General features: G+C 44.4%; 2 protein-coding genes across 3 annotated transcripts; both read left to right on the forward strand.

Annotated features, from left to right (window-relative positions):
- The first annotated feature begins 136 nt into the window (after positions 1-136).
- On the forward strand, positions 137-16,285 carry SNCG (synuclein gamma). The gene is made up of 5 exons (XM_071438707.1): positions 137-477; positions 5,411-5,452; positions 6,298-6,425; positions 14,729-14,797; positions 15,906-16,285. The coding sequence occupies exons 1-5, from the start codon at positions 357-359 to the stop codon at positions 15,933-15,935; spliced, it is 390 nt and encodes a 129-aa protein (XP_071294808.1). The 5' UTR covers positions 137-356; the 3' UTR covers positions 15,936-16,285.
- Positions 16,286-18,911: 2,626 nt separating this feature from the next.
- On the forward strand, positions 18,912-26,522 carry ADIRF (adipogenesis regulatory factor). 2 transcript variants are annotated; one of them, XM_071438709.1, is made up of 5 exons: positions 18,912-19,036; positions 19,720-19,835; positions 23,251-23,491; positions 25,059-25,121; positions 25,962-26,522. In XM_071438709.1, the coding sequence occupies exons 3-5, from the start codon at positions 23,431-23,433 to the stop codon at positions 26,066-26,068; spliced, it is 231 nt and encodes a 76-aa protein (XP_071294810.1). In that variant the 5' UTR covers positions 18,912-19,036; positions 19,720-19,835; positions 23,251-23,430; the 3' UTR covers positions 26,069-26,522. The 2 variants fall into 2 exon arrangements, with proteins under 2 accessions (XP_071294810.1, XP_071294809.1); XM_071438708.1 differs by lacking the exon at positions 18,912-19,036 and adding an exon at positions 19,053-19,633.
- Positions 26,523-27,565: the final 1,043 nt, after the last annotated feature.

The raw sequence follows: 27,565 nt of genomic DNA on the forward strand, positions 1-27,565 counted from the left end.
CTCTCTGTCTGGAAATTCTCCAGACAGCTCCTTACCTACCGCTGTCATCGTCCTCCTCTCCCCCTCCCTTGTTAAAGCTCCCAAGCAGATCCGTATCATTAATATTTCAGTATCAGCTGTACACAGGCATTGGCTACACTGCAGCACACTTCATCAATAAGAGCCAGCGAGGGCTGTGAGCTCTGCCACACTGCCTTCATCCAGCACAGGAGGAAGAGCAAAGGCAGAGCCTGCCAGAGAAGCTGAGATCTGCCGAGGGTAAGGCTGCATCTCGCAGTCCCAGCCTTGAGGTGCTTTTTGCTGCTTTTGCTCCCTCATTCAGATCATCCCAGATAATACCCTAACAAGCAACAAGAATGGATGTCTTTAAGAAAGGTTTCTCCATTGCTAAAGAAGGTGTGGTGGCTGCTGCAGAAAAGACCAAGCAGGGAGTGACAGAGGCTGCAGAGAAGACCAAAGAAGGGGTAATGTATGTAGGTAAGAGAGAACTAGTTTTGATCTACTTTTGAGCATGAAAAGCTGCATAGATTGTCTCTGAGAAAGTCTGGGGAAATGATATTGTGGCTGAAGCTTGAGAGTGACTAGCAGGATAGTCTGGATAAGATCCTGAGCTCAGCAGAATTGCTGTGTAAACCTGGGGTACAACAGCCTCCCCACGCCTCAGTTTCCCTAGCTGTACATTAGACATAGAAACCACGACTCCAGGGAAGGCAGAATGATGTTAAGGAGCAGGTGCCCAGGTGAAAGGTTTGTTTGACATTCACTGATTGTTTGCAGGGTGAGTCAGGCACTCTCCAGGCAAACGAGCACTGCCAGTCTCTGCCTCACCTCCACACTGGGAGGGACTCACTGAGGAGGTCCCTGAGAGGAGCCAACAGTGTTAGCATGAGGGGATTGCAGGATGCATCTGTTTCCCCACAAACAAATGGGTTTGCCCTGGAATCCTTCTCCTGTTCATCGACCTCTTTCGTTGCCCATGCACTCATTAATCTTGCTTTACAAGAAACACCCAAATTCCTTTTGCCTAAAGAATAGGATCTGGAAAACAGTGTGCATGATGTCCTGCCTAGAGACCTCTTTCACAGTTAATGGGCTGAAACCTCCCCTTTCAAGGTCACCCTTGAAACCCACTATCTCCACTTATCTAGCACATGCAATTATATGGCTGGATGGTCAGATACTCCATATAATACAAACTAAAGAGTCTTAGGTTCCCAAGACTGATTATCTCACTGCTGATTACTGCCTTTCACACAGCTCTTTATTTTTGCTGGATGTGGGAGTGTTTCTTTTTGTAGGAAAGTTTACATGCAGGCTCTTCCTGCTATCCTATTGCAACATCCACAGCTGTACTTGGCTACTATATTTAAAACTGCTCTATTGCCAATAGCTATAGATATATATTTGTATGTTACAAATTAAATAGAAAATTTGTATGTAGCAGGTCTGATCATGTTTTTATCTTGAATTCTTAAATACTTAATTATTGACATGCTGGAAATGAATGGATGTAACAGTTCACATTTCAATTTGAAGCTGACCCACAAGAAAAAAGGTAAGCAGCATTCCTGTAAATAACTAAACTAACTACAGTAAGTGAAACACCAGTCTAAGAAATGACAAGTGGGTGTCACATTGTGGCATCATTACTGCTCCACCTGCTTCCAGATCTGAGCTGTGCTGGGGTTATTCAGAGTTTTTATACGTAATTTCTCACATCTCTTTTCAGTCACATTGTACAGCTCCATACTGTGACCTGGTTTTCATTGTTGAGCCAAGACGTCTCTTTAGGAGATTGTAATCTTTTCAATAAAGTTTTCTATGAGCCTAAAACTGAAATCCTTGAAACCTTAATCTCTGAATGAGGATCAAATAAGGATCAAGATGAGGATTAAGTGCTTTCTCCTTTTATTGGTTTGGTTTGTTGGTATACGGCTGGTTCCTGCTCTCTCATGCACCGGTCAGAGCTTTGCCTTGGTCTGATTGAGTTCCTGTTGGGAAGCTCAGCCCTTTAGGGAAAATTCAGTCTTTCACAGGCAGGAAAAATAAAGACCAGATGCTAATTAGCTCAGAAAACAGGGGTTTTGTTTTAATAGCCAGAAAAGGTGGAGGTGTGGTATATCGGTTAAAACTGGAGTGATTAGTATGTTGTTCATGCTGCCTTTTGTCACTCTATGCCACATGAACAGTAAATCTGTACTGTTCCTTCCTTGCTTCTTCCCTTGCAGACCCCTCTCCCAGCAGCTTCATCTAGAGCATTAGGTGATGACACTTGAATTTTTGGATGCTAGGAGAGAGTAATACTGTATTGAACCTCAAGGGTCTTTTGAGAACTTCAGGAAAGAGAACAAAATCCCCAGGGCCTAGGATGGAGGAAGTGGATCCCTGACTTTTGTTCAGGTTTGTGTTAACTCATTGCTAATTCTCTGAGGATTCCAAATGTCTGAGCACAACCACCACGTCTGGTGAGTCACTTGCTGCTGCTCAGGAGAAGAAAATAATACTCACTCAGAGGCATCTGTCTGGAGTGAACAGCACCACTGGGACACTGTGGCTACCTCGTCCCCCCTCTGATCCATCTAGGTTCAGCTCCCACAGCCCATGCCAGGCAGGAGATGCCTCCCTCCTGTGCTAAGCCTGCAATGCGGTGCCCCTGCCCTTGCTGAACCTGTGGGGTAGAGAAGAGAGGGCACAAAAGGAGAGGGAGGAATCCTGTATCATGGGTCACCTCTGTGCTTGGTGGAATCACCATCTGCACTCCAAATTCCAACAGCCTCTGAGTGTGCCAAGGTATCAGGAGATCCCTGCCATGGTTAGTGTGGATCCAGCAGATGGTTCAGTAGGCTCTGGTTTTTAATTTGGTTTGAATAGAGGTGTAAGTGATGGGGAAGTTAATTAATGAATTTAATGCAAAGCTGCATCAGAGTATTGAGTCATTAGCACTGTTTAATGCTATAGTTCAGGAAGCCTCAGCAAAGAATGCACTTCCAGTTTTCCAGAGGGATTTTCAACCGTGTGTTGCAGAAAGTCCCAACACACCAAGCTATGTTTAAACTGAGTGATTCCTGCAGGATTTAATGCACATCAAAATATCCCTCTCTACTCTAGACCTTCTCCCAGGGCATAGCACTCTACCACCTCTGTCACACCCTGGTGGTCCCAAAGCACTTGCAGATGACTCACAGCACTCAGAAGAGGCAAGATGCATGAACTTTAAATTCTGGGTACACAAGCTGCGGGCAAGGACTAATGAGTGAAATGAGATTGAGCATCAGGTGATTGCTTTCTGATTCAACAGATGCGGGCTGCTGGCAGGAGTGCTGCCGGAAGGTGGGTCGGGTTTCATGCGGTGCATAATGGATGGGAGCCTGAGTCATCGGGTGTGGCTGGGCTGAGAGGATGAGGCGAGCTCTCCCCAGGCTGCAGCAGTGACTCTTCCCAATGACATTGCTTCTGTCATGAAATGGATTCAGATGTTTTCCTTCTAGCTGCATCCCTCCTTTCTGGTCTGCAAATATAGCACCTGCTCATTCCTCTTCCCTGTAAAAGAATTGAGCCCAGATAGTCACCTTAAAAGTCTGGCAAAAAACGTACAACACTGCAGCTCTTGTCTCACTGAGTGTGTTTACTGCAAAACTGCAAAGGCATGAAAGGCTAGTACAGCCAATCATGTACTTTGCTTACCTATCAGCTGCTGTTTGACCAAAACCTAGCAAAGGGCTAAGCTTGAGGATCTGAGTCTGTTATGAGACAACCATGTATGTCAAATCAATATTGTGGCAGTCTTTTCTTGCAATGCTTCTGGGAGGGAAAACGAAGCAGGATGGTGTCTGAATTGAACCTTGTGTGTTTGGCCCATTCAGGGGCTCACATTCATGGCTTGAGACTTGCACCTGCCATGCTCAGTGCTGTGCTTCTGCACGTTTGTGTATCATGGGCACCATCATTAAATCCAGTTCACAGCAGTTCACATGTATCATGTGCATCACTAGGAACTCAGCTTACAGCAGTAACAAGTTAAAGGTACAAAGATTTCATTTCTTGACCTTTTAGACAGTTTGGGAGGGTGGAATGAAATGTTGAGGGCATATTGTAGTAGAACAGCTTTGTTCTGCCCCAGGCAGGCATCGCAACCACCAAAATAAATCAACAATTGAGAATTACATTCAATAATACCTACCATGTATCAGGCAAAACAGCACTGAGCTGGGCTGTTGTTATCAGGGCACTGCACCTGTTTTGCTTCTCAGGCTGTTGTTAATGAGAATGAGCTGTGGTTTGTAACTGGTTTCTCCCACCACACCCGTGGATGCTCCATTATCATGGAGTCAAAAATCTGCCTGGTTGTTGTCCATTTTTTATCATTTTGATAGTTGGCCATAGAAATCCTTTTGTTGTATCAGTATGGGAAACCTGAAGAGAAGCTGTACAGGTGCAGATGATTTGCAATATACAGTAAAGTGGGGCCAGTGGAATATTTTGGCTTGTGTTTATTTAACTTCCAGGAGAGATAAATTTGATTCCTTATTTTTTTAGTGTGTAAAGCACCTAGTTACCATAGGGGCTGCCCATGTACCATATGATTTAACTTATCTGCAGCAATATCAAGTACAAAGGATATATAGCTTGTCACTTCAAGCATGGAGGAAAATCACAGAGATTAATTATTCCTCAGGGCTATTTGTGTTGCAAACTGAATGCCTTCACATCCTGTTAGCTTTTCTGCATTGAGAACAGTGAGATAAATTACAATGTAAGCATACATATGGTGTATTTTCATAATTTGAGATAAAACCATCTGTTTTCTGTGCATTGCTGGGAGCAGGCACTTGCAGCCTAGGCTGAGGCACCAAACAGGGAATCTAGTAAGTAGGTATGTAGGAGGTAGGTGGTGGTTCTGTAAATTCAGTCTCAGGTTTCTCCAGAGTCTTTATTAGTAGTATAGAATGAGACTTTAAATGACCAGTGCAGCCAAGCATCCTGCTGAAAGGCAGGGGAGAGTCATGGATGTGACTTCTTCTCTTGCAACAGTGAAGTAGGTGAGATGTTGCCAGATGATTTTATTTACAGTCATTTTTACAAGTAGCTTAAAGTTGATTTACCAGTACTCAACTGCTCATTTTGGAAATATTGCAGGGACAACTTTTTGTAATCAAGGTTTTCAGGTCTAGGCATCTCCAGAGAATTTGCTGTTGAAGTTCTCCAACCCTCAACACAAAGATACTCATTGGCTTTACTGTGGAGGGAAGCTGTTCTGTTTTCTGACTCTACAAATGGTTTGTGTCTCAGCAGGAGGTGTCAGCAGGACCTTGGCTCCCCACTGCACTTCCTGAGAGCAGGAAACCATCTGTGTCCAGAAGTCAGGGTGTAATTTCCAGGCAGCACTGATGGATTGTGTTTCCTTTCACAGGCACCAAGACCAAGGAGGGAGTAGTGCAAAGTGTGACCTCAGGTAAGAGCACAGCCCAAGAGGGTTGTGGAAATCTGTGGTGGTTGTTAGACCTCTTGGGAAGGCTGTCACCCCTGCCAAGTGGGAGGTCCCTGTGGGATACCACTGATCTGCCTGACCTTCCTACTGATGAGTAGAGGCTGCTTGCCAGGAATGATGGTTCAGGGTCTGGCATTTGCAGTGGACACAGGTGGGAGAAAATATTTAATCAGTAGAGTAGGTCAGAAAAAATCTAACACAGGTTACTTGGCAGACTGGGATGATTCACAGCTATTTAGATATTTCACAATGTCAGGTGCACAGCCCAGCACATGGAGAGGATTTACTTGCATCAGATCCTGTCTGGCCAAAACTGTGGTCTTTGGGAGGGTCCTGCCAGGCAGTTGCAGAGTCAGGGACCTAAAGGTCCCTTCTAGGGTAACCCCAACTCCAAGGATGAGCAGCCATATGGACTGTCCTGAAGGAAGATGAATGGATCCTTTGCCTGGTGGATTTCATAACTATTGCTGTTTTCTGCCAAGGGGTATTAAATCAAACAGAAAGTAACCTGCAAGAGGTCATTCACAGTCTGCAATGCAAAATACCTTATTTACACTGTTGTCTCTTAGTATCTGGCAGTGAATTTTTCATTCTCTGGTTGCCCACAAAGGAGCATTTTGTGCCAGACAGAAATCCTCACATACACAGTCTAAATTCAGACGTGATCTCATCTAAAAAGTCCAAACAAGGACTGCACCAGGGCTAATTTCTTCTTTTACTTCAATGCAATCATTTGTCATCCCAGGGAATTTGGCAGCCTGCTGGCAGTGTCTGGTTTGCTGACTTTTCTGCTTTTGTTGAAACTGCAGTTGCTGAGAAGACCAAAGAGCAGGCCAACGTGGTGGGAGAAGCTGTAGTAGCCAGTGTGAACACAGTGGCAAACAAGACTGTAGAAGGAGCAGAGACCATCGTGGCCACTACAGGAGTTGTAAAAAAGGTGTGTTTGTTTGTTCTATGATGGGCAGGGCAGAAGAGCCTTTGGATTAACCTGCAAACGTTTACAGCTGATGGTTTTACTTATTTCATGAAAGGTTTTCAGCAATATCTGCTTTTGTATAATACTTAATATTATCATGTGATGCCTAATGTAGTCACAGAATCATTTAGTTTGAAAGGGACACATTGAGATCATCCACTCCAATCCCCTTAGGGCCACTGAGAGAGGACTGTCCCAGTGGGTTTTGAAAATCTCCATGGAAGTAGACTCCACAATATCCCTGGGCAACCTGTGCCAGTGTTTGACCACCCTCATAGGAAAAAGAGAATGGTTTTCTTCTGTTCAGATGGACACATTCATCCCTTGGTGCCTATTGTCTCTTGTCCCGTCAGTGGGCACTGCTGACAACAGTCTGGCTCTCCATTTTCTTACGAATGTAGAAAAGCATTTTCCCCAGGGGCTTGAGTAGAAATGTGTGTGGGCAGCAGTGAGCATCTGGACTGAGTCAGAGCTCAGGGATGTGCACAGGAGCCTGCACTTGCCCTCACCGCTGTGCGGTGCTGGCGGGATGCACAGGCCTGCCCTGGCCACGGCAGCTCCGGAGGCAGAAGAGGGCAGCAGCAAGCCAGGCACAGCCTGGTTCCAGCAGAAAGCCTGACCCTGCTGCTCTGCTTCATGCTGGTTTGACAACAACCAAGTGCTTATTGATAAAAGGCCGTGTGACCCAAATTGTGTAGGGATTAAGCCAGATTCAGACAAGGTATCTTCTGTCCTCCAGCCTAATTTGATGAACGGGGCTGCTTCAAGTGAGGGGATTAAAGGGAGTCTGAAGGAGCAGAACAGTTCCTTAGACGAAGGCAGTGTTGATCATTAGAGAGGATGCTTTGGTAACAAACAGCACCCATTTGTACAGCAGGAGGCCAATACTTGGCAGCTCTTTGGTAAGCCCTTCTCTTTCCCCTCCTCAGAGTGTATCTGTGCTGTTGATGGCCACATGAGCTTTATGAGTCACAGCAAACCCAAACCCAGAATCAAAGCGAAGCCAGGCTGGCCAAAATTGTTTTAATTGTTCAGATAGTCGGCTGATTAATTTCCTGACCTGCACATAAACACATTGTGATGTGAAACAAAACTTCTACACGCATATAAATCCTGAGAGAATAGCCTAACAAAAGAGAACAGCAGCTTCAAGTGACGCAAAATGTCCTCCTGAAAGCATGTGAAAAGAGCAGATACAGGAGTTCTGCTAAACCCTTGGGATAAATTTAATCTCTATTCCCACTGGGAGCAGCAGTTAGGCTGCAGGAGTGCAAACTGTGATTCCTAATTCCATGGGGCCAGAATACCCCTTCCTACCTTTTGACTGACCGTGGGGTGATTGACCCAGAAGAGTGAGGAATTTGCTGATGATAGGAATCCTGGCTGCAGATAGCAAGCTGTCTCCCCTCCAGCAAGGACTGAGCAGCAGCAATCCTCTTCTCCTTTCCTCCTAAGTGAGAACCCCACCTCAAAGACTGACAGCTACCATTTACGGCTAATTTCAGAGCTTAAACCGGTGCAGGTTTTCCAGAGAGCATCTGAATTGTCATTCTGATGTCTTCCATTGCTTCTGATGTCCAATTGCTTAGACTTAAAATGGAGATTGATGAAGAAATAAAAAATTAGGATGTGTCACATGCCAAAGGGCAGACTAAACGGAGCCAGGAAACTGCTTTGAATACAGTGTCATGCCAAATAGCAGAGGTGCTGAGGCAGCAGACTGAAAACAGGAGGAGAAAAACAAGAAAAATCACAGGACAAAAAAATGCAGGAAAAACATTTGTTTCTGTGAAAGAGGGTTCATCTGTTCTGCTGGATTAGTTCAGCTTAGGAGTACAAATCTTTTATTCATACTCACCATACTTTATCATGTAGCTAGACACCTTTTAGATCCAGCTAGACACAGAAGATTTGGCTCCACATGCACATTGAGTGCATCCCCACTGCTAATAGATAATTGCCATGGAGCCAAAGCTGCTCCAGAGAGAGGGCCCAGAAAGGAGTGTAAGGAGTTGTGCTGGGCTCTCAGCACTGGCTGTTTTTTCTCCAGAACTGCTCCTGTCATGTTACACCATTTGCTAATGGAAATACATCCAGAGTCTGCCAATAGCAGCACCAGGCACTGTAATGCATGAGGGAGACCCACTGGAGATACACTAAGAGTGATAATGCATAGCTTTTAAATGTTTAAACAGTGAATATCCACTGTTATAATCCTGCAGTCCTGGAATAATCACCAGCATTTCAGCCCCAGAAGTCTGAGAGAGCATCCAGTCTTGAGACCTGTTTGTGCTCCATACTATCCTCCCTCTTTCTAATTGCACAGAGCACTTGCCAACATCTTATTTGGGTTTTTAACTATCTCCAGTGTTGTTCCCTGCTATAGAAGGGCTGTTCAAAGTGCCAGGGATCTGTGAATGCATGGCACTGAGCTTGGGGTGACTCGGGGCTGGGGACTCCGGTGACCTAGAAGGCATGTCCCCAGCTGGCCATTGCCAGTATTAATATCAATTACTGAGAGCTCGTTGACATTTAGTCTGTGCATTTGACAGCTGGGATCAGTGGCAGGCACACATTAGGACAGAGGGAGGTACTCTATGGGTTTTGGGGTAAGTTTTGCTCAGGATAGCCATGGGGTGCAGGTGTATCAGATGGTGACTTTGGCCATGGGAAAGAATTCAGCCCTTTGTTGCATCACAGCAGGCACTGAAATGTAGACACCCTGGCAGGCTGCTGTTCCTCACCGTCCTTGGGGGGAGCACTCAGAGCCATGTAGAAGGAAATGGGCCTGAAGTAACCCTACACCTATGGAGGGGTGCCAAGCAGATGAGAACAACCTTGAGTTGTGCTGGCACTGCCTGATAGGGCTTTGGCACTGACCTGGTCACTGCTGAGTACAAGAAAGAATTTACTCATTTGGGGGAGTTTTTAAGTATCAGCTAAAAAATCTGTAAATTAAGAGATTATAAACCCTCCACAATTTTTTCTGATACAAAAATGAATGAAAGCAGTCAGTAGTGTGTTCTGTCTGTGGCTTTGCACCCATCCCCATGCCTGGGGTGGACATTAGGAGATTCCAGTGAGATAACCACCCACTAAATATCCCTGTCTTAGAAGAGGATTAATGCTTCGTCTGTATGACACAGCAGAGAGCTTGCTGCAATGCAGACACCACGTGGCTGGAACAAGCCCATGTACATACACACGCTCTCAAAATGTCCCTCAGGCTTTGGAACAACTTCCCCAGTAACTGATGCTTCCATACACCTTCCACCTAAATCTTCCCTTTAGATCTATTTGTCCTGTCAGTTTTTATGATTTAGTTGTCAGTTCGTGACTCTGTCACTTTGAATTGGGTCTGATCTGGTTTTTCCTTCAGCCCAGTAATTAAATGAGCATTTGTCAGTCATGTGCAACCGCTGGGCGCGTTCTCTGGATCACGGTGTTTCTGTGCACCTGACCTGGCGCACATGGCCGCACCCACACCATGGCTCATCTCTTTCATAACAATGCACATCCTGTATGGGAAAGGCTGCTCTTCATGGCCTTGACTCCCTTCACTTACACCCTGCAATGCCTCTGATGCAGAGACAGTCTGTTGCACAGAAGGAATTAGAAGCAGAAACTGAGTGACCTTCCTGTCCAAGTTAGATTGGGCTGGGCAAGTGCCACAAGGAGAGAGCAACCGAGGGCATCTGAGAAGCCACCAAAGGCAGAGCTGCTAAGCAGGAGGAGCAGGGAAATCAACAGGCAAACCACCCAACAATTAGGTGGAATAAACTTGTTCCCCTTTGTATTCAAGCTTCCCTGTAGTTAGTTGATGCAGTGATGCATCCCAGTAGTAGCCTTCCACATGTCATGGAGCACGGGAGACTACACAAGCAACATAGAGTGGGGCATTCTGCCTACAGGCACTTTTTCTGTGCTCCCCTCTCAGTCCCATTAGTGCATTCAGGCAGACATTTTCCCATGCAAAATAGCTGAGTTAGTGGCGCTGGTGAAGCCTTAAAGCCTACAAGATCATGGATATGCTCCATGGCTCAAGGCTGTACCCCTGCAATCCCATAGGATACATGTTAAATATGTATCATTTGTATAAGCAGTCCCAGGAGACTCTCAGAGAGTCTGGCTGTGAGCTGGATAAAAACAAAGCCACCACAAAAGACCACCCGGATTTGTAGGGTAAGACAGGAGTCCTGCATGCCCCTCTGTCTGTTCTGTTGGTGGGTCCACTCACTTTAATCAAGGCTTGACCCCTTAGTCAGAGCTGTTGGCATCACTCTGAGTGCTCAGCCTGAAACCTGTCCAGGACAGCTCGTCCACAGGACCTGCCAGGCTGCCTGAGGCTTTCCTAGGGAGTGGTTTGGGGATGCTGCCAGGCAGCATCGTGTTTGCTCCAGCACCCAAGGTCAGGAGCACTACAGGAGGATGAGCCTCTCCACCTTATGCAATTGATGTCCCTTTGAGGGCCCTTGAATTTGTAGCACATTAGGCTGCCAGTGAACCTCTCTGGCTTGTCAGCCTTAAAATAATAATAATAATAATAATAATAATGATGATGATGATGATGATGAAATCTTGTTTGCCACTGAATTTGTTGAGATTTGATGAATATATTCCAGCATCCAATATCTGGACTGCTTTCTCTGTTATATAAGGACAATAATCTTAGTGAGATTGTTAATGTCCGAAAATTTGGGGACAGCAACAAAACTCCCACTGGCCTACAAGATAATATAGACAAAAAATATAAATTCTACTTCATATATTAACTCAGTGGACAAGTCAATTGCTGAAGAGCTGAAAAGGAGAATTGCATAGAACCTATGAAAATGAGAAATCTGAGGAATTAAACTGTAACTAATTTCTTCCAGTATTTCTGGGCTTTCAAAATCAGTTTTTAAAACAACTTCTTAAAATATATGAACCCAGAAGCCTATAGTACAGTCTATTTAAGATCCCTTACCATTACACAGGAATATTTTTATAAATGGCAGGACTTAATTTATTGAGTTTTTAATTAGTGATAGCTGAACATGTACCTCTGTTTCATAATCTTAGTGAAGTATTGTATTTTATATAGAGAGATCTCCTGTGGTGTATATATTCTATATAAAATATATTTTTAAACACACAAAATATTTAAAAACTTGTGTACTATTCTTAGAAGGAATTCTGAGGTCTTGTGTTTCATTTAACTATTATGTTCAAGTATTTCACTTTTTTTTCTTCATTAGCAAAAAAAGATTCAAGTGCCCACCAAAAACCAGAAGAAAATAGCCCAAAGCAAACGAAATATTTAATTTTATTTCCATTTAAAATATTTTTTTTCTAAGAAAGTACACAATTTCTGAGAGGAAATATTTGGCTCTCCCTTTAAGAGCAGGTGGAGCATTACTAATTGTTTCACGGTTTCAACATGCCTTTAGCTTAGAAAATGTTTCCCCTTTTAATGAGGAGATGAGCACTGAAGGAATGGCAAAACTCTTTCTGCCCCCCCCAAGGAAGTTGGGTTTTCACCCCTTGTTTCTTGCCCAGCATTGTTCTGTGAGTCAGTGTTATAGCTGGAGCTGGTGCCCAGGAATTTCTGGCTCTTTGTCCAAAGTGGAGACCCCTACCCCACATGGTCCTGCTCTGGATATTGTCTTCCTGAGCAGTGCCTGAAATCCCCAGCCAGGTAACACCCAGCTGAAGAATGCAGCCCTTCCTCACCTCCTGCTCCCTATTCCGGGCAGGGTGGAAGCGCGTGAGAAAAGGGCTGTGAAGCGCCATCCCTAACACAGCCTGACACCTCTTCATCCTGCTATTGTGCTGGCTCCTCCAACACAGCCTAGAAACACCCTCCAGAAACTCAGTTGTTTCCCTTTCTAAAAATAGATGGTTGATTTTTAGCCTTCTGGAGCAGTCTTGGCAGAGAGCAGGATCTAAGGGATGTGAGAAGCAGCACAATAGCTGAACGGGGATTCTCCAGCCCACCTCTTGCTCTTGGATGGTGTTTCCCTGGGGTGGTCCTGAGAAAAGTGTCCCTCTCCCAGGATTCTTTCACATCTACCAGAGCCAGGCTCCATTCCCACAGGAACAATAGGTGGTCATACCCTGTGAAAGATGGAGTGCACTGCACTGGTCCTTGTGTAACTGTGAGCTGTTCCCCAGTTTTCCCAATGCAGCTCAGCACTTTAGGCAGCTGCCTTTGATTGACCTTCACAGTTTCACACAGCAGCTGGTAACTCCACCTGCAAAACACTATGAATTGCCTGCTGTTGTGGCTATTGTCAGTGGCTTCCATTGGAGGTTTCTTTCCTTTCCACCTAATAGTCAAAAATCTGTTTGTAAATCTTCAAAATACAATTTGAGCTATTTACCTGCTTTGGCCTAATGTGCACTGTTGAGTTATAAGGTGTAGATATGCAAAGTGTAATGTAAATGCAAATGTAAAGTGCTTTAAAGCTGCAGGCTGGATCCTGAGGCTGGATGAGCATCCATACATTCAGAGTAGTGAGCTGTTTGCTGGCAGCAGGAGAGCTGACTTATCTCAGAAACACTGTGACCAAGTGGCTCCATCAGAGCAGCGGCCTCTCCTGAAGAGCTGCAGGTCTCCCTGCAGGAGAAACTGGCTTCCATGATGTGCAGTTTGATGTAATTTGGTTACCTGGGCTTGCTTAATACAGCTCAGGTTGGTACCAGCAAGAATCATTTCAGCCAAGAATGCTATGCAAGTTAAGAGCATGTTCCTTAGGAGAAGATGGTCACACTGTGCTTCTCATCTGGAGATACCAGCAGCACATGGTGCTCTCCATAAACAGACTGATCAGCTCTGGTCTCAGCAGGGAGATGAAGGAATGCCTGCAGCTGTGACAGATATCAGTACAGGGCTGCAGCTCAGTACTTTGGCTATTTTCTGCCTCCAGTGGATTGATTTTACAGTAGCTTGCATGGAGAACAGGAAGCCCATAGGTAGGACAAGCAGGTTGCAGTGCTTCCACCTCCTGGCTCCCCTTGCTGCCACACATGGATCTGAAGTTCAATTTCCAGATTAAATTTTCGTGGCGTCTACCTTGTATCTATGTAACTCCATCTATTTTTCGTTTTTACTTCACATCACCTTTTTTTCCCAAATTCAGTCCAAAAAGCAGCGGGCATGGCAGGGATGTTATCCTACTGATGAGAGCAGTTGTGACTGGACAGGAAAGTAAGGACATGTGTGAAAAGGAAAAGAGAGTACCCTAAACACATGGAGCATAAAGTTTTGTTTACAGTAGGTTTGGCAGGGACATTGATTTGCATTGCAGCAGCAGCAGCACCAAGCAAAATAGTGGCCTGTGTTTCCAAAATATTGAAATTCATAACTTGCCTTAATGCAAAGTTGACTTTTCCTTTCCATAATATATGTGTCTCTGGTTCCCTCTATGGTGGCCCTGACTTCATGTGGGGTGAGGGTCATTCAGGGGAGCTGCTGGGCATGTGTGCTCCAAGAGAACAGAGAAGCTTTGTAATTTTAGTTGAGTTCTCTGGTGAAGTCAAATAAAATTACAGAAGTCCTGCTATTTCTGCTTCCCCTTACTCTCACTTATTGAGTCCACCCAGGTGCATTTCTGCTTTCTCTCCATCCCCTGTGCACATCCAGTATGGTCAGGATTTTGTCTTCTCTTCTCATGTGGCCAAATTGTGTTTAACATAATTACCTGGTGATGCAACATTTTCTCTTCTTCTGTGAATAAGAAGGTAGCTGAAAGATGTAGGCAAGTAGCTAGAAGAGCCCAAAATACTTAAGTAAATGCTTGGACTCAAACAAAAAGAAAAGCTTATCCTTTGATAAGGATATTTTTTCTGAAGCATGACATTAACAGCACCACAGTACTGCTGTATCTCCAATTCATTTTAATCTATGCAATGAGTGCTTAGGGTAAGATAATGCGGGGAAAGGCTGGGTATAGCCTTGCTATACATAAATTTATTTGTTGCTCCCAAATTTATTCACACTGATGGAGTCAAAACTCTGGTCTTAATGACAGAAAAAGAGCTGATTTTCTGTATGAAAAAGACCCTAAACCAGGCTGTAAGAAATTGAGTTGGCTTTTTCATAGATATCTGCTCTAACCAGCTGCACAACAAAAATGGATTTCAAGCAGTATCTCCCATCTATTCAAGCTGCCATTTTGCCTGTGTGTGTAATGCTCACCCCCACGTTGCTCAGCCTGTCTAAGATTAGGGTGATGACTCTGCATGTGGCAGCCAGGACAAACATCTTGCTTGTGACTTGGCAGGAGGACCTGGCACCGCCACAGCCGCCCGAGCAGCCCAGGCTGGAGGGAGAGGGGGCCCCTGCAGGAGAGGTGAGTGCTGCCACATCCCCACTGCCCTCTGTGCCACACCCTGCCTCTGTCTGGGCTACTGGCTTCCCCCTGGCAGAATATCCCCCTTGCCACTTGTGGTTCTAGAACTGCCATGCCAGGAGCCCCTCACTGTTCCCACTTTCCTGAGTTGTTGGACCAAAGCCTCATCTGTTCTTGTTTTCGCCACTTCCTTATCTTGGGAATTTTCCATGAGTGACAGATGGACAGATTGCAAACTGCTGCCTGATTTGGGTTGATTTTGGGGTGTAAATGCACATATTAAAGTTAATGTTGTCCTATGCTTCTGTCATCACATGGAATAGCTTTTTCCTGTTTGCAGCCATGCTTTAGAAGAGATTTAGATAACAAGTTTTTCTGTAGATTTTTCTGTATTTAAATTAGTTCATTTAATTTTTAACTGTTCTACCTGCAATGTTCTTTTGAAGCCCTGGGTCAAAAATTTGTCTCTGGGCTGATTTCAGCTCTTGAACAAGGATGACTTTTTGTCCAACATGGACAACAGGGGCAAACGCTTCTCATGTGGTATTTCCTTTACAATTTCAGTGTTAAGGCCTTTGTCTGTCCCTTCCACAAGTACTGCATGCACCCAAACCCCACAGTTTTCAGCCTTTCTGAAGCTCAGGCTGTTTTCATGGTCCCCAAAGCTCCCAAAAGTCTCATCTTGCATCTCTCACCTTCCTCCAGCCACCAACCCCACTGCCAGTCCCAGAAATGGGCCCCACAATCCCAGTGGCTGCATGGCTGCAGCAGTGCTGATGTCAGGCTGGGTCAGGCAGCAGCAGACCCAGGAGCACAAAGCAGGACACTCCTGCCAGTGGAGCCTGGCTCCACATTAACTTGACTTGCACCAGATGTGAATTCACACCCTTGTTTTCCCCAGAGATCTGAGTTACACCAGGAGTGTGTCTGGTTTCCAGAGGGAATGGATAATTCATTTATTTTCTGCATCACCTATGGTCCTCATTTTTTTTAGCTCTTTGTGGGGTTTTGTATGGCGACTGTCAGCATTGATTTTTCTCCTACATTTATTCATTTATGTTTTCCACTGCAACTATTTACCTGTTTTCTTACCTGTCTTCTCTCACAGGGTGAAATTGGAGGTGATCCATCAAGTTAGGGAATTCTTGCTCAAAAGAGACCATTCCAAGAGCAGACATGGAAGTATTAGCTGACACCACAACAGGAAAATCCCACTGTCCATAGACTAACTACATTCAGCTCTGTAGTCTTGCACTTGCCTCATAAACCAGTCATACAATATATGTAAGCCAGACTCCTCAATTGTAAGTAACGTGCAGGTGTGTACTGGGCTGTGTGTCTTTCCCAACCTCCCTCCTGGCCTCCCAGTTGCTTTGTATATTTTTGTTGGACTCACAAATCTGTGTCTTGCATCCATATGCACTGGCACTTGGGATCTCTAGGCATTGTGGAATTTTTTTTTAACTAATAAAAAGTGTTTGAACAAGTCTTTTGTCTTGTGGGTTTTGTTTGTACATTTTAAATGTGGATCCTTCCAGTCTGATGCATTCTTCCTGTAAAAGTGCAGTATTAGAATACTCAAAACTGTTAAGGGTCTTAAACTGTTAAGGGTCTTAAATCATGTTGTAAGAGATGAAGAATCATGAAAAATTGTATTTCTGAAAACAGTACTGTAGATAGGCTGGCTTTCTATCTCTCAGGGCTGAAAAATATTTCACTTTTTAAATACTTGCCATGTTTAATAGAGAATGTAGGGGTGATACTGGATGAAAGGAGGCTTTTTAAAGGCATGTGAAAGTGATGTTGAGCTCAGTTTATTCTGTTTGCACCAGAAAGCTCTCCTGACATCAGGATGTAACAAGCTGCCAGAAGGTAATTAAAGAAATGTGATGGGCACCAGCTGACCTGGTCAGAACTGCACTGCTGCTGGCAGGGTCAGGCAGGGTTGCTGTGAAATGTGTGAGTGTGAGGGCAGGTGCCAAAGGAGAATCTCCTGATGCAGCACAAACACGGAGCTGGTGCTGGTTACAGCACTCTGTCAGGCAGATCAGCTGCTGAGTGAGGGCAGCTGAGACCCTCCACATTCACCAGGGGAGAGAGCAGGAAAATGTGGCTGTGAATAATGGGCTAAGGTTAAAGCACATCAGTAGGTATGGATATAAAAATGGGTTCTTATATTTACCTGCAGGAAGAGCACCCACGAATCCAGGAGAAGCCAGTGTAAACTGTTGAGATTTAAACTGCTTCAAAATCAGACCTTCTTAAGCTGTTAAATGATGATGACTATGGAAGGTATTACAGAAGAGACTTGCTGTGGCATGGAAGCATCTAGCAAGTGTGCTGGCAGCCTCTCTCAGGCATAACAGTATGTGGAAAGCATTGCCTTGCAGAGACCACAGGATTTCCATCCCAGTGGGTCTTTGATCTCAACACAGAAAGGGAACAAAAGAGGCCTAGCAGAGGTAACAAGGACCCTCAAAGGAAGATATATCTGAGATGTGCATATTCTTTTCAGATGTCCTGCAAGTATCTGCCAATTAAACAGTCACTAAAATTGAGGCCAAGGTAAGAGGACATAAAGAGTTACTCATGCCCAGCAGCAGGAGGCTGGAGTCTATTCTCAGTGCTCGCTCGAGAGACACAGAAAAACCTTTTGCTCAAAAGCTTTGCTTTATGGGGATACAAACAAAAGTGTTTCAAAAAAAGTGTTTTGTAAAATTTCAGAGGTGAATGCCTTCACTATGTAGGGCATGCGTGGGAGGCAGGAGCAGGCTCTAACTCAAAGGAGCAGAAAGCTGCTCCCCAAATGCCCATCTCTCAAGCAGGCTTTGCCCCTGGTTCCAAGGGCTTAAACCAGGAGAGAATGGTAATTACTGAGCTAAGAATGCTGTGTCACATCTGCCACACTGAGCTATGTGGCTGCTTGGGAGAGCAGCATGCAGCTCTCTGTGTTTCCTTCCCTGTGCAAGGGAAAGTGTTTTACCAGTATTTACATACCTGTATATGGAACTGTGGGACTGAAAACACTGCTTGACTACTGGCCAACGTTTGGGCACCAAAAGTGTCCAAATGTTTCCTACAGATCTGCCTCTGCACTTGCCTGCCTCTCACGTGGGAGAGCACTGCTCTGGGCCCAGGCAGGTGCAGTCCCTGCACAGGTCTGGTCTAGTCCCATGGCAGTCAGAGCCCAGAGAGTGTTTATGCATCTTGCACAGGCAGTCCAAAGTCTTGGAGACAGACACCAGGACATGCAGTTTCCTTCCACATGAGTACCCTGTGTCAGTGAGTGGGAACAGGGAAGTGCTGTGCCCATGCAATGGCTCAGGGAGCCTCTATTTCCTCCCTGTCCCTGTCTCAGACTGGCTGTCACCCAGCTGTGGGAAGCAGAAGCCAGAGGTCTGAGCCACATTTGTCAGAGGTAAGAAAGACTTGTTTCTTTTGAAGTAGAATAGTCTTTGATTAAAGAGACAAAATATTGTCTATTAATTGTTCAACTAAACTTTGTTGTACGTCTGGTTAGTTCGTTGAAAGGAAGTCTGTGCTTTCAGTGAGTATTCAGACAAGTGTAATGAGAGGTGATGGAAGGAAAGTGAAAAGTGCAGTGATGGAGGAGATGTATCAGAAACATCCCACAGGAGAAGGTACTTTCACTATGGAAGTGCTGGCACCCCCTGCCCCAGGTAAGTGCTGAGGGAAGCAAACACTAGCAAAATTATTTTTTGCTGACAGGTCTTGTGCAATCAAGAATTTCTTTAACTCATCTCACCCTGTGAATTATTGAAGTGGACTTTGTACATGTGATACCACTGTCACACAAGCTGTTAACTTAATCCCACTGTGATGAGACAGGACCCAGTGCCAGGCACAGTGTGGTCACTGTCTGTCCCCATTGAGGACTCTGTGCACTTGCACTCTGACCTCTGAGGGGATCCAACGAGCCAGGAACAGCTGCTGCCAAGTGTTGCATCAACCTCTCCATACAAGTGACCAACAAAGTGCTGAAATCCATTATTTTCCCCTTGTAACAGCAAAACTTCCTTTCAGTTAAGCTTTATTGAGTGATTTGTTCTGATAGAGCTCAGAGCCTTTGTGAGCTCCCCCCAGTTATGTCCTAGCCAAGGGCTGAAGGGCATGCAGAGCCTGATTTTTCAAAGATGTTTGTCTGGGATGAAGGAGAGGAAGCAGTGGCTCTCTACAGAATATCCCAAACAGCATTCCACTAATTTAAATGCAAATCAGGTAATAATACACTTAGAATCCCACTTCATTTGAAAGTCCTATTTTTGTGTCTGCATAATGCCTGTACTAAAACTGAGTACCCAATTAAAAACTGAAGGGCTGTTTTTATAATACTGTTCTCTATAAAATCACATTCTCACCTCTTTGACACATTGAAACTCGGTTTAACTGTTTCATAAATGGATTGAAACCCTACCAAATCACAAGAAGATTCTCCATACTGTCAATAGCAGAGCAGAAAAAGGTCAAATCAAAACTGCACTTTCTGAATATGAGACAAACCCCTGCCCACACGAGTCTGAAGCAGCACAGACTTTCTGTGTCAAGCTTTGGCACTGCTTTTTTGTGTGGATCCCAGCATGCAAGGCAGCTCTGCTTCTCCACCCTTCCCCTCCCACTAAACCTGCGTGGGGTGGGCAGCACAACTGTGTGCCAGAAGGGCAGAGCCACAGCCCTCCTTCCTCTCAGTGTGCCTAGAAAATATACACAGCTCTCCTGTAGGCTTTACATCCCAGCTCACATCCTCAGCTTTCCCAGCCAGTCACTCCTGGGATAGGACCAGTTATTTATTTCCCCAGTCCCATGCCAGGTTTTAAGGTGGGAGTCAAGCCTTTCTCATCTTCCTAGCCTTTCTAAGTTAAAGACCTGACAATTTTTTGTCTTTTCTAATCCTGAATCTGCAGGATATTGTGAGACTCCACAGCAGTCCCAGTATTTAAGGATTGTTTCAGGTGCTCCAGATGACAGCAGAAATGTGACACTTCACCTGGATGTTACCTCAAGATTGAAAAAGTAGAAGGTAAAGAACTCCATTTGCACTGGCCTTACGTTGATCTCATGCTTTGAAGCAGAGCTGATGGATAATTCCTGGAGAATCTTACCACCTGTGTAAAGGAAGAATCAGTTAAACCTACTTTTCTCCCAGAACTGTATTTCAAAATTTGAACCAAACAGCTAATTTAGCTTAATTAGAACAACTTTAGTTTGATCTCCTAAATTACTGACATATGACTTAGAATAATCATCTATGAGCAAACAATTGCATTTCTTAAAACAGTTCTGTTTCATGGCATAAACATCACATCCCTTCCACACTAATATCAGTCTCCTTTAGCAGCCATGTATGTTGAACACTGCACACTTTGTAAACTTCTGGAGTGATCTGTGTAGAATTTTTTAGCCCTAATACATCATTGCATTTGCCTTGCTAATGGACACCACACCTATCTATAAATCCCAACCCTAGTAAAATTAAAATTTAAGAAAATCCAAATAAAATTCAACACTTTTTAATTAACCTCACTTGCCCATTTTCATGCATAAAACATAAGCTGTAGCTCTGATTAATTACTTCTGACCTTCATCAGCAGAAGGGTTCATGTCACTGATATATGAGAGGGTGCTCAAAGCTGCCACAGAAGATGTGTGAAAGGAAAGGAAACCAGAACAATTTCTAATTTCCCCGTGGTGCTTTAGATTTCACTCACAGCTGCTTGGGCTGCGTATTTGTAGTTGCTAACTATTTCCAGGGCCATGGGTTGTGAAGCACTTAAAGAATCAGTTTTGGGTTTCTTTTCCCCAAACACAAATAACTGCTCATCACGAGCAACAGACTGTGAAGGCGCAGAATGTGGAGAAAAAGCCCAAGCAGTCAGACACAGAGGAGGGAGTCAGACATGTTCTGTGTCACAGGTGAGCAGACAGTGCTGCTGGGGGTGCTGACACTTTTGGACTTCTGGTCCTGGCCACTGTCAGTGATGCACCCTGGCATTGCCAGGTGGAGAAACTTTTGGAATAGCCTGAAATTCTGGGGGCACCTTGGTGTGTGGCTCTACCCACACTGTGGTACCTGCCCCAGCTGGCATTAACCAGGACTTCTACCTGCAGTCTCAGCAGATACTGAGAGCTGAATGGAGCAAAAGTCCAAACTAGCTTGCCACCCTTTCAAATCCTCATTTTTAAGCACTCTTAATTAATATCTAACATCAGTTCAAAAGGCTTACTATTGTCTTCTAAAAAGTAATGTTAACTCACAGAGTGGATAAATATTATGCAATATATTCCATTGTTTTCTGCTGTGGTTTTGTAACTCAGCCTGCCACCTGATGCACAGATTATTGGTACCATCATATGGAATGAATACTATGCAGATGTCCCTCTTCCCTCTGCTCTAGGCTCTGCATTATAATGATCATGCCATGCCAATTTGGGCAAGAGTAATTTGCTTACTTTTCCTTTTCTCAGTTTTGAATAAGAATAATTATATTAATGCTAAAGATAAGATTACGTTAGATAAGGAGTCATGCTGCCATGCTGTCAGCAGTGTGGGTTTTACTCAGGAATTCATGCTACCTAATGTTCTGAGCAGGAGACAAAGCAAGCAGTGGCACAGATCAGACACCCATATTGAGCCCAAAATGTTGAACAGAGATTTCCACTTGGAAGAATAATAGTTGGAGCTGGGGAAATCTAGGTAGGTATTAGAACAGAATTAGAGAGCAATATTTACCTGAACTGATTATGAGTCTATAAAATAGTGCTCTAATGTGGTGCATGTTTAATGCTTGATGTAAGTGTGCTTCAGTTTTAAATGGCTTCCTAAACTCCTGGTGTCCCTTTCAGGCAGACTATCCCAGGCAGCACCTGCAGGGCTCTTGCACTGAAAACCCAGCAGTGCAAACAAGAGGGAGGGCATCTGGGAGGTATTTGCTGCTGAAGCTGGGGCACATCTTCTCTTGAGCTGTGACAAGCTGCCTGGTGGATTCCTGAGAGCTTCTTCCTTCCTTTCACTAACACTCCACACAAAAGTTAATCTACTTGACTAATGGGCTGAGAACAGCTGAAATCCACCTGTTTGAGGTGGCTTTGGTGTGGCTGTGTTCTCAGGTTTGGGAAAGAAAAATAAGTAGGTCTCTGTTAATGATTTGGTTCAAAAAAATGCCAGAGCCCCACAATACTGTGTGTCTTTTTATCTGAGTTTTTGCAAATTCAAGTAAGGACATCGTTCCAGGAAAGAATTCAGCAAGGAATCGAAAAAGATACCTGCAGTGAATATATAATTAAAAGTCTAATTGACCCATTGAGGGGGAAAGAGAATTGCTGTTTGAAATAACAAAGGAGTGGTGCAAAAGTTGACAAGAGCTCTCTGAAATGACAGGCTGAGTAGGAGTGGCAGAGGAATACTCAGAACCTTGTTTTCTGTGACTCTTCCTCACTTGGGTACTAATGAAGTCCTAGACTTATGAGAACTGTCAGTGCCCACCCTGGTTCATCTGTGGCATCTGTCCCTGTTTACCAACACTAATCTTTTCTCAGGAAGAAAAATATGGGTATGAGTGTGGCCATCTGAACAGAGACACTTTGTACCCTGGAAAATGGCAATGAGGAACCCAAACCCCACGAAACCAGAGAGCCATTTGGCTCCTGACTCTGCCAATAGTTTACTTGTACAAAGCACCTTTGTACTGGGGATTGATGGCAGGAAATATAAACTCCAAAGGCTAGTGGAAACCTGGGAAATGGCAGAGGTTAAAGCCAGAAACTTTTATTAATGTGGTAATGTTAGGAAAGGAAGTGAGTTTAAACATAATTTCTGAACGAAAAGAATCTTACCACAAAGCCACAGTAGGAAAATGTGGGTTTGCTAATTTGGCTTTTTTTTCCCCTTCCCCTGAGAGCTGCTAGTGCTGGCACTGATTACCTGCCTTACCCAGGCAAGGCCTTCTGTGATGATGGGATTTGCAATCCACCTTGAGCAGGCAACTGGAAAGATGACCAGATTAACAGTTTCTTAAAAAAATACACATAAATTACAGCTCTCACTAACATTACAGCTCTCATCTAACATTGTCCCACCTGACAAGCAAAGGGGGTTGTGATTAAAACTTCTAAGAACAGAAACAAATTTGGGCTGGTTTCTGTTCTCATGAGGGTGTGCTCAGGGGCTGAAGGAAGGAGAAGGAAGTCAGCCTGGTGGGGATGAAAGCTGGCCATGCCCACACACTGCACTTCAGTAGTTTTCCAGCACTCTGTAAAGCTCAGTTCAGTGGCTTTCCTCTGCCTGTGATGGTGGAACAGGTTTTTTTGCAGTTTTGGTTATGAAAAAACAAACGGCACAAATTAACAAACAAAGACAGCGTGATGGAGCAAAAATCTCAATCTGGGCACACCCTCCCATCAGGGAGGGTAAATAAACAGCTTTTCTCTATTTTCAGCTCTCATTCTTCACATTTGAACTCCACCCATTGTACCAGTCACCCCCAAAAGAATCAGCAGGTCTCCTGGCAGATGTATAAAGCCAGAACAAGTCAGGACACTATCACATAGTGCACTATACATCACCAGGTGCTCAATTTTATCAAAGGAGAGGACTTCAACAGGTGTCAGGAGCCACAATGTCAAGTAAAAGCTTCCAGGGACTGAAGGAACAAGCTGAAGGTGCAGCAAAAGATGCTGGTAAGAAAGATTTAATATTGCTGTATATTTGGAAGGGGGCTTAGTTGCTAAATAACCACAACCCATAGCTGCATTGGTGCTAGCAGGACACAGCTTCCTCTTTTTTCTTCACTTTGCAAGTTTTGGCCATCACCTGGAGAAGACTACAGGCCAGCCATGGCTCTCAAAGCTGCCTCAACCCACTCACTCACTTCTCCCTCTGTGGCTCCTGGGCATTGTCCAACTCTTATCACTCTCCAAAATGTTAAACTTGATGTTTTTAGAGCAGTGAAGCATTTTTTGGTTATAACACCCTTCTGTATTTACCATTTGCATTGCTCAGGGTGGTCTTTTTTCATGCTCTGCAGTGGCTTTTAATCAGCACTCCTTTTAGTATGTTGGAATTAAGCTTTGATTAACATTTGCCATTTGGCCTGTCAGTGCCTTCTGGTAATGTAACTACATTGATTGCAATGGATGATTTGTGATGTAGAGGACATGTTTCTGTTGTGTTCTTCAGCAGTGACCACCAGACTGCAGGGTTTAAAAAGCCCTGTATGCACATTTCTGTCACAGCAATGCCCATGTTCTAAGGCTGACCACTGTTGTCATTAGCACTGGGCATTGGAAACCAACTTTTCAATGCAAAGCATAAAAGCTTTTCCTTCAAATGAAAAATTGCAAAATGTGTACAGCTTATAGTAGCTTTTTATAGTATATTCCCTACCGTGTCTGCCTGCTGCTCTTTCCTGGTAGTTTATAATTTGATTTTATTTGGTTCTGGAGTCTGATCCTGCAAACACTTCCTTGTATAGCTGAAATATATGAGTAACATCATTGATTATATTGAAGTTACAGAAAGTTTCCATACATCTGGGGACAAATGTGCAGTAGCCCCACAAACATTACAGAACCCCTTTCTGGAAAACAAAATAATCTTTGTTGCATCCTGAATATATTCCTGCCACTGAGGAGGTACTTCACTGTTTCATAAACTATCAGCTATCTTACAATTGCAAGGCATCGCACTTTTTTTAATGTTTCATATTCTGGAGTTTATCTGTTATGTTTCTAGTTTCTGCTCCTCTTCTTCTATTCTTATCTTGTTTGTAAAAATCTCCTTTCTCCTGTCCAGCTCTGTTTAATGCACTTGCTTCCATTTTAGAACAGGCTCTAGTCCCAAATGGCCCATAGGGAAAATGCACGTTAGATGGCCAACCTACCCCAAGCATAAGGTAGAAAAATCAATAAAAGCAAGTGTAGTGTTAAATAAGCAGTTTGCAGCTAAATGTCATCATTCCAACTCACTGCTAATCTTTTCTTATCTCCTGCTTCTCTGCCATTGGTTTGCTCAGCTGACCGTAGGTGCCAGGTGAGTGCTAATCCTGGGGCAAGCTGCTGTGGCAGCACACAGTGCCCAGGGTGCCTGTGAAGGGCACAGCCTCAGCCTGCTCTGCACCGGCCCAAGCCCTTGCCAGGGGCACAGCCTGCTGCAGGCGTGCAGAAAGCTGACTGAGGTATGGAATTCCAGTAACCAGAAACACCAACAGCTGGGAAGGATTTTGATTTTGTTTTCCCTTAATTACAGCAAACACACTGGGACAGGCCACTCAGGATGCAGTCAACCAGATTACAGAGGCAAGCCAGAAAGGTAGGAGCAATGACATTCAAATCAAGATGGAGCAGCTCAACACAAGCCAGAAGCGGCCCGTGCTCATTCTCCTCTGTCCCACAGGTGTCCTCAGCCTAAAAGTCCTTGGTTTCAGTGATCATTTTGTATAACCTTTAACATTTTATAACGACTTTAATGATTTTTTAACAACCTGTATAAATCTCACAGAAGGATTTCAGGATCTGGCGCTTAGTAGCTCCACACATGTACTGGCAGACTGAGTCTCACACACAGCATTCAGACATTGGCTTCCTATTTAGAAAACTTGTGGGGACAGCACTTCTTTTTGGAGGATTAAGCAACTCTATGTTACATCTTGCTCCCCCCCAGCCCTGAGAGCAGGGGTCTGTCCAGGTCCAGCCCTACCCTGGATCCCAGCACCTGCTGGGGTAAAACATTACTGATCCTGCAGGTGAAAAGGTGTTGGCAAGCAAGTGTTGGTATCTTGCAGCTGGGCATTGGGAACAAGTTAAATTAAAAACTAGGCTCTTTGGGTTTTTTTGTAATAATTTAATAAGATTCCAAGTGTGAGGGGTGAATTGCAATTTTGGGGTCTAAAATATTTCATGAAAGCCAAAATGCACTGGCAGTATCCCCTTAGAGCTGACACCTTCAACAGCTCCATGGATGTGACAAGAAGGGCAGGCTTGGGCACCTGTTGATGTTAGATGAGGAGGCAGCAAAATATCCAGAACCTTTTCTGGAGATACATCACTCCTTTTTTGTAGTCTAATAATTTTCACACCTCTCTTCTACCCTAAGTATTAAACCATGTTGCATTTTTCCAACTTTCTGCTTATCTTTTTCCCTCTCTTGCAGCTTTTGACAAGGCTTCCAAGACAGCACAAGATGGAGTAGAAAAAGTGGCCGGACAGGCTGCAGAAGCAATGTCTGGCTTTGGGAAAAAATCTGGATTTAAAAAATGATGCTAATTCAAGTCAACAGTACTGCTTGTATAAATCTCTCTTTGGCTTGCTATTACCTACTTCTTTGTGTAGAAAAATGAAAGCTGTTTGATATCTGGATAATTTTGTTCTCTTCAAATACATATTTTTAAGGCAGAAGGTCCTTCTCATCTTTTACATAGAAAAAATACATCTCTTAGCACATCTGCTCACAATTGTCAACGTGGCTGAAAAGGTTTCAGCAATGCTGTTGCCCTGCTCTTACAACAGCTCAATGATTATTGCCACATTTGCTGAGTGTATTTACAAAGCCGGGGAAACTGTTCATAATTAGGAGACCAGAACAGTCATGCGATGAAACTGAGTCTTCTTCCAATAATCAAAAATTACACTGGGGTTATATTTCTTGTCAGTTGTTTGTTTGTTCCCATCCTCTGCATTTTTAGATTAAGATAAATAAAGATCTCCCCTACCAGATCATCTTGTTATTTAATCTCATTATTTTGCTGGGGTTTCCAGTGAAGGATCGCACAGTGTCTTGCTAATCCCTTTTGCTCTCTGATCCAGAGCCCTGTGAGGTCACTGTAAGGGAGGGGAGTACTGAACCCTTCTGCAGTCTGGCAGAAGGATGGAAACCAACAGCCCCCACTGCAGAGGAGCCCTGTGGTGAGCAGAGTCATGGTGTCCACCCCCTACTCCATTCTACAGTCTGGTACCCATCTAAATGTCACCATCACCACAACACATCTGCAGTTAAATCTCCTGGGGACAAACCCCGGCATCATCATTACCCCAGTGCTTGCTCGTGCCAGAGGTCCCTGGGGGTGCTCTGCTCTCGCTCCAGCCATGCCTGAGCTGCAGGCTGTGAGCAGGTTATGTGCAGGCTGTGAGCAGGTTATGTGCAGGCTGTGTGCAGTTGTGTGCAGGCTGTGAGCAGGTTATGTGCAGGCTGTGTGCAGTTGTGTGCAGGCTGTGTGGGGGTTTTTTTGTGACAGAGGCAGCCCCAGCCAGCCATGGCCTGTGCAGGGATGGAGCTGTTGCCACACAGGCAAGGGGGCAATCTTCTTGCCTAGGAGATGGAAATATTTATTTGAGATTGCTGCTTGCTGGGCAATCAGAGGCTGTGCAGCCAGACAGGATGCCCTCTTAGTGCTGCCTCTGTCAACAGAAGGCACTAATATCCACTCACTCACAGTAAGTGCTCTTAACTCAGCCTCAGGCTGTTTCTCATTGCTAGGCAATATTTCTTTTCTTTTTTTTTTCCATTTTTATTTCCCTCTCTTGCTTTGAAGCCTTACCAGCCTGTTTCAGTAAGAATATAATTTGTGTCTTACAAAAGAAAACCCAAACATGACCAAAATCGTCTGGCTGCAATAAAATAGGGCAGTCCAGGCCTGTTTGAGGTATCAGTCTTGCACCTCTTGACCTAGAGCTGGGGTTGTCCAGGGCTTTTTGGAAGCCAATCTTTGCAAATTTGGTCCAAGGAGAGACTGGGTCACCACTGAACCCAAAGACCAC

The sequence above is a fragment of the Agelaius tricolor genome, unplaced genomic scaffold (assembly GCF_023055355.1).
Source record: "Agelaius tricolor isolate 1412-34295 unplaced genomic scaffold, bAgeTri1.0.p SCAF_13, whole genome shotgun sequence".
NCBI lineage: Eukaryota > Metazoa > Chordata > Aves > Passeriformes > Icteridae > Agelaius > Agelaius tricolor.

Bases quoted from the DNA above. Each gene is read 5' to 3' on its own strand.
- SNCG (XM_071438707.1), top strand. From the start codon at position 357: ATGGATGTCTTTAAGAAAGGTTTCTCCATTGCTAAAGAAGGTGTGGTG. The intron at 5,453-6,297 runs GTAAGAGCACAG...TTGAAACTGCAG, and splicing joins AGTGCAAAGTGTGACCTCAG to TTGCTGAGAAGACCAAAGAG. The intron at 6,426-14,728 runs GTGTGTTTGTTT...GTGACTTGGCAG, and splicing joins CTACAGGAGTTGTAAAAAAG to GAGGACCTGGCACCGCCACA.
- ADIRF (XM_071438709.1), top strand. From the start codon at position 23,431: ATGTCAAGTAAAAGCTTCCAGGGACTGAAGGAACAAGCTGAAGGTGCA. The intron at 23,492-25,058 runs GTAAGAAAGATT...CCTTAATTACAG, and splicing joins AGGTGCAGCAAAAGATGCTG to CAAACACACTGGGACAGGCC. The intron at 25,122-25,961 runs GTAGGAGCAATG...CCTCTCTTGCAG, and splicing joins TACAGAGGCAAGCCAGAAAG to CTTTTGACAAGGCTTCCAAG.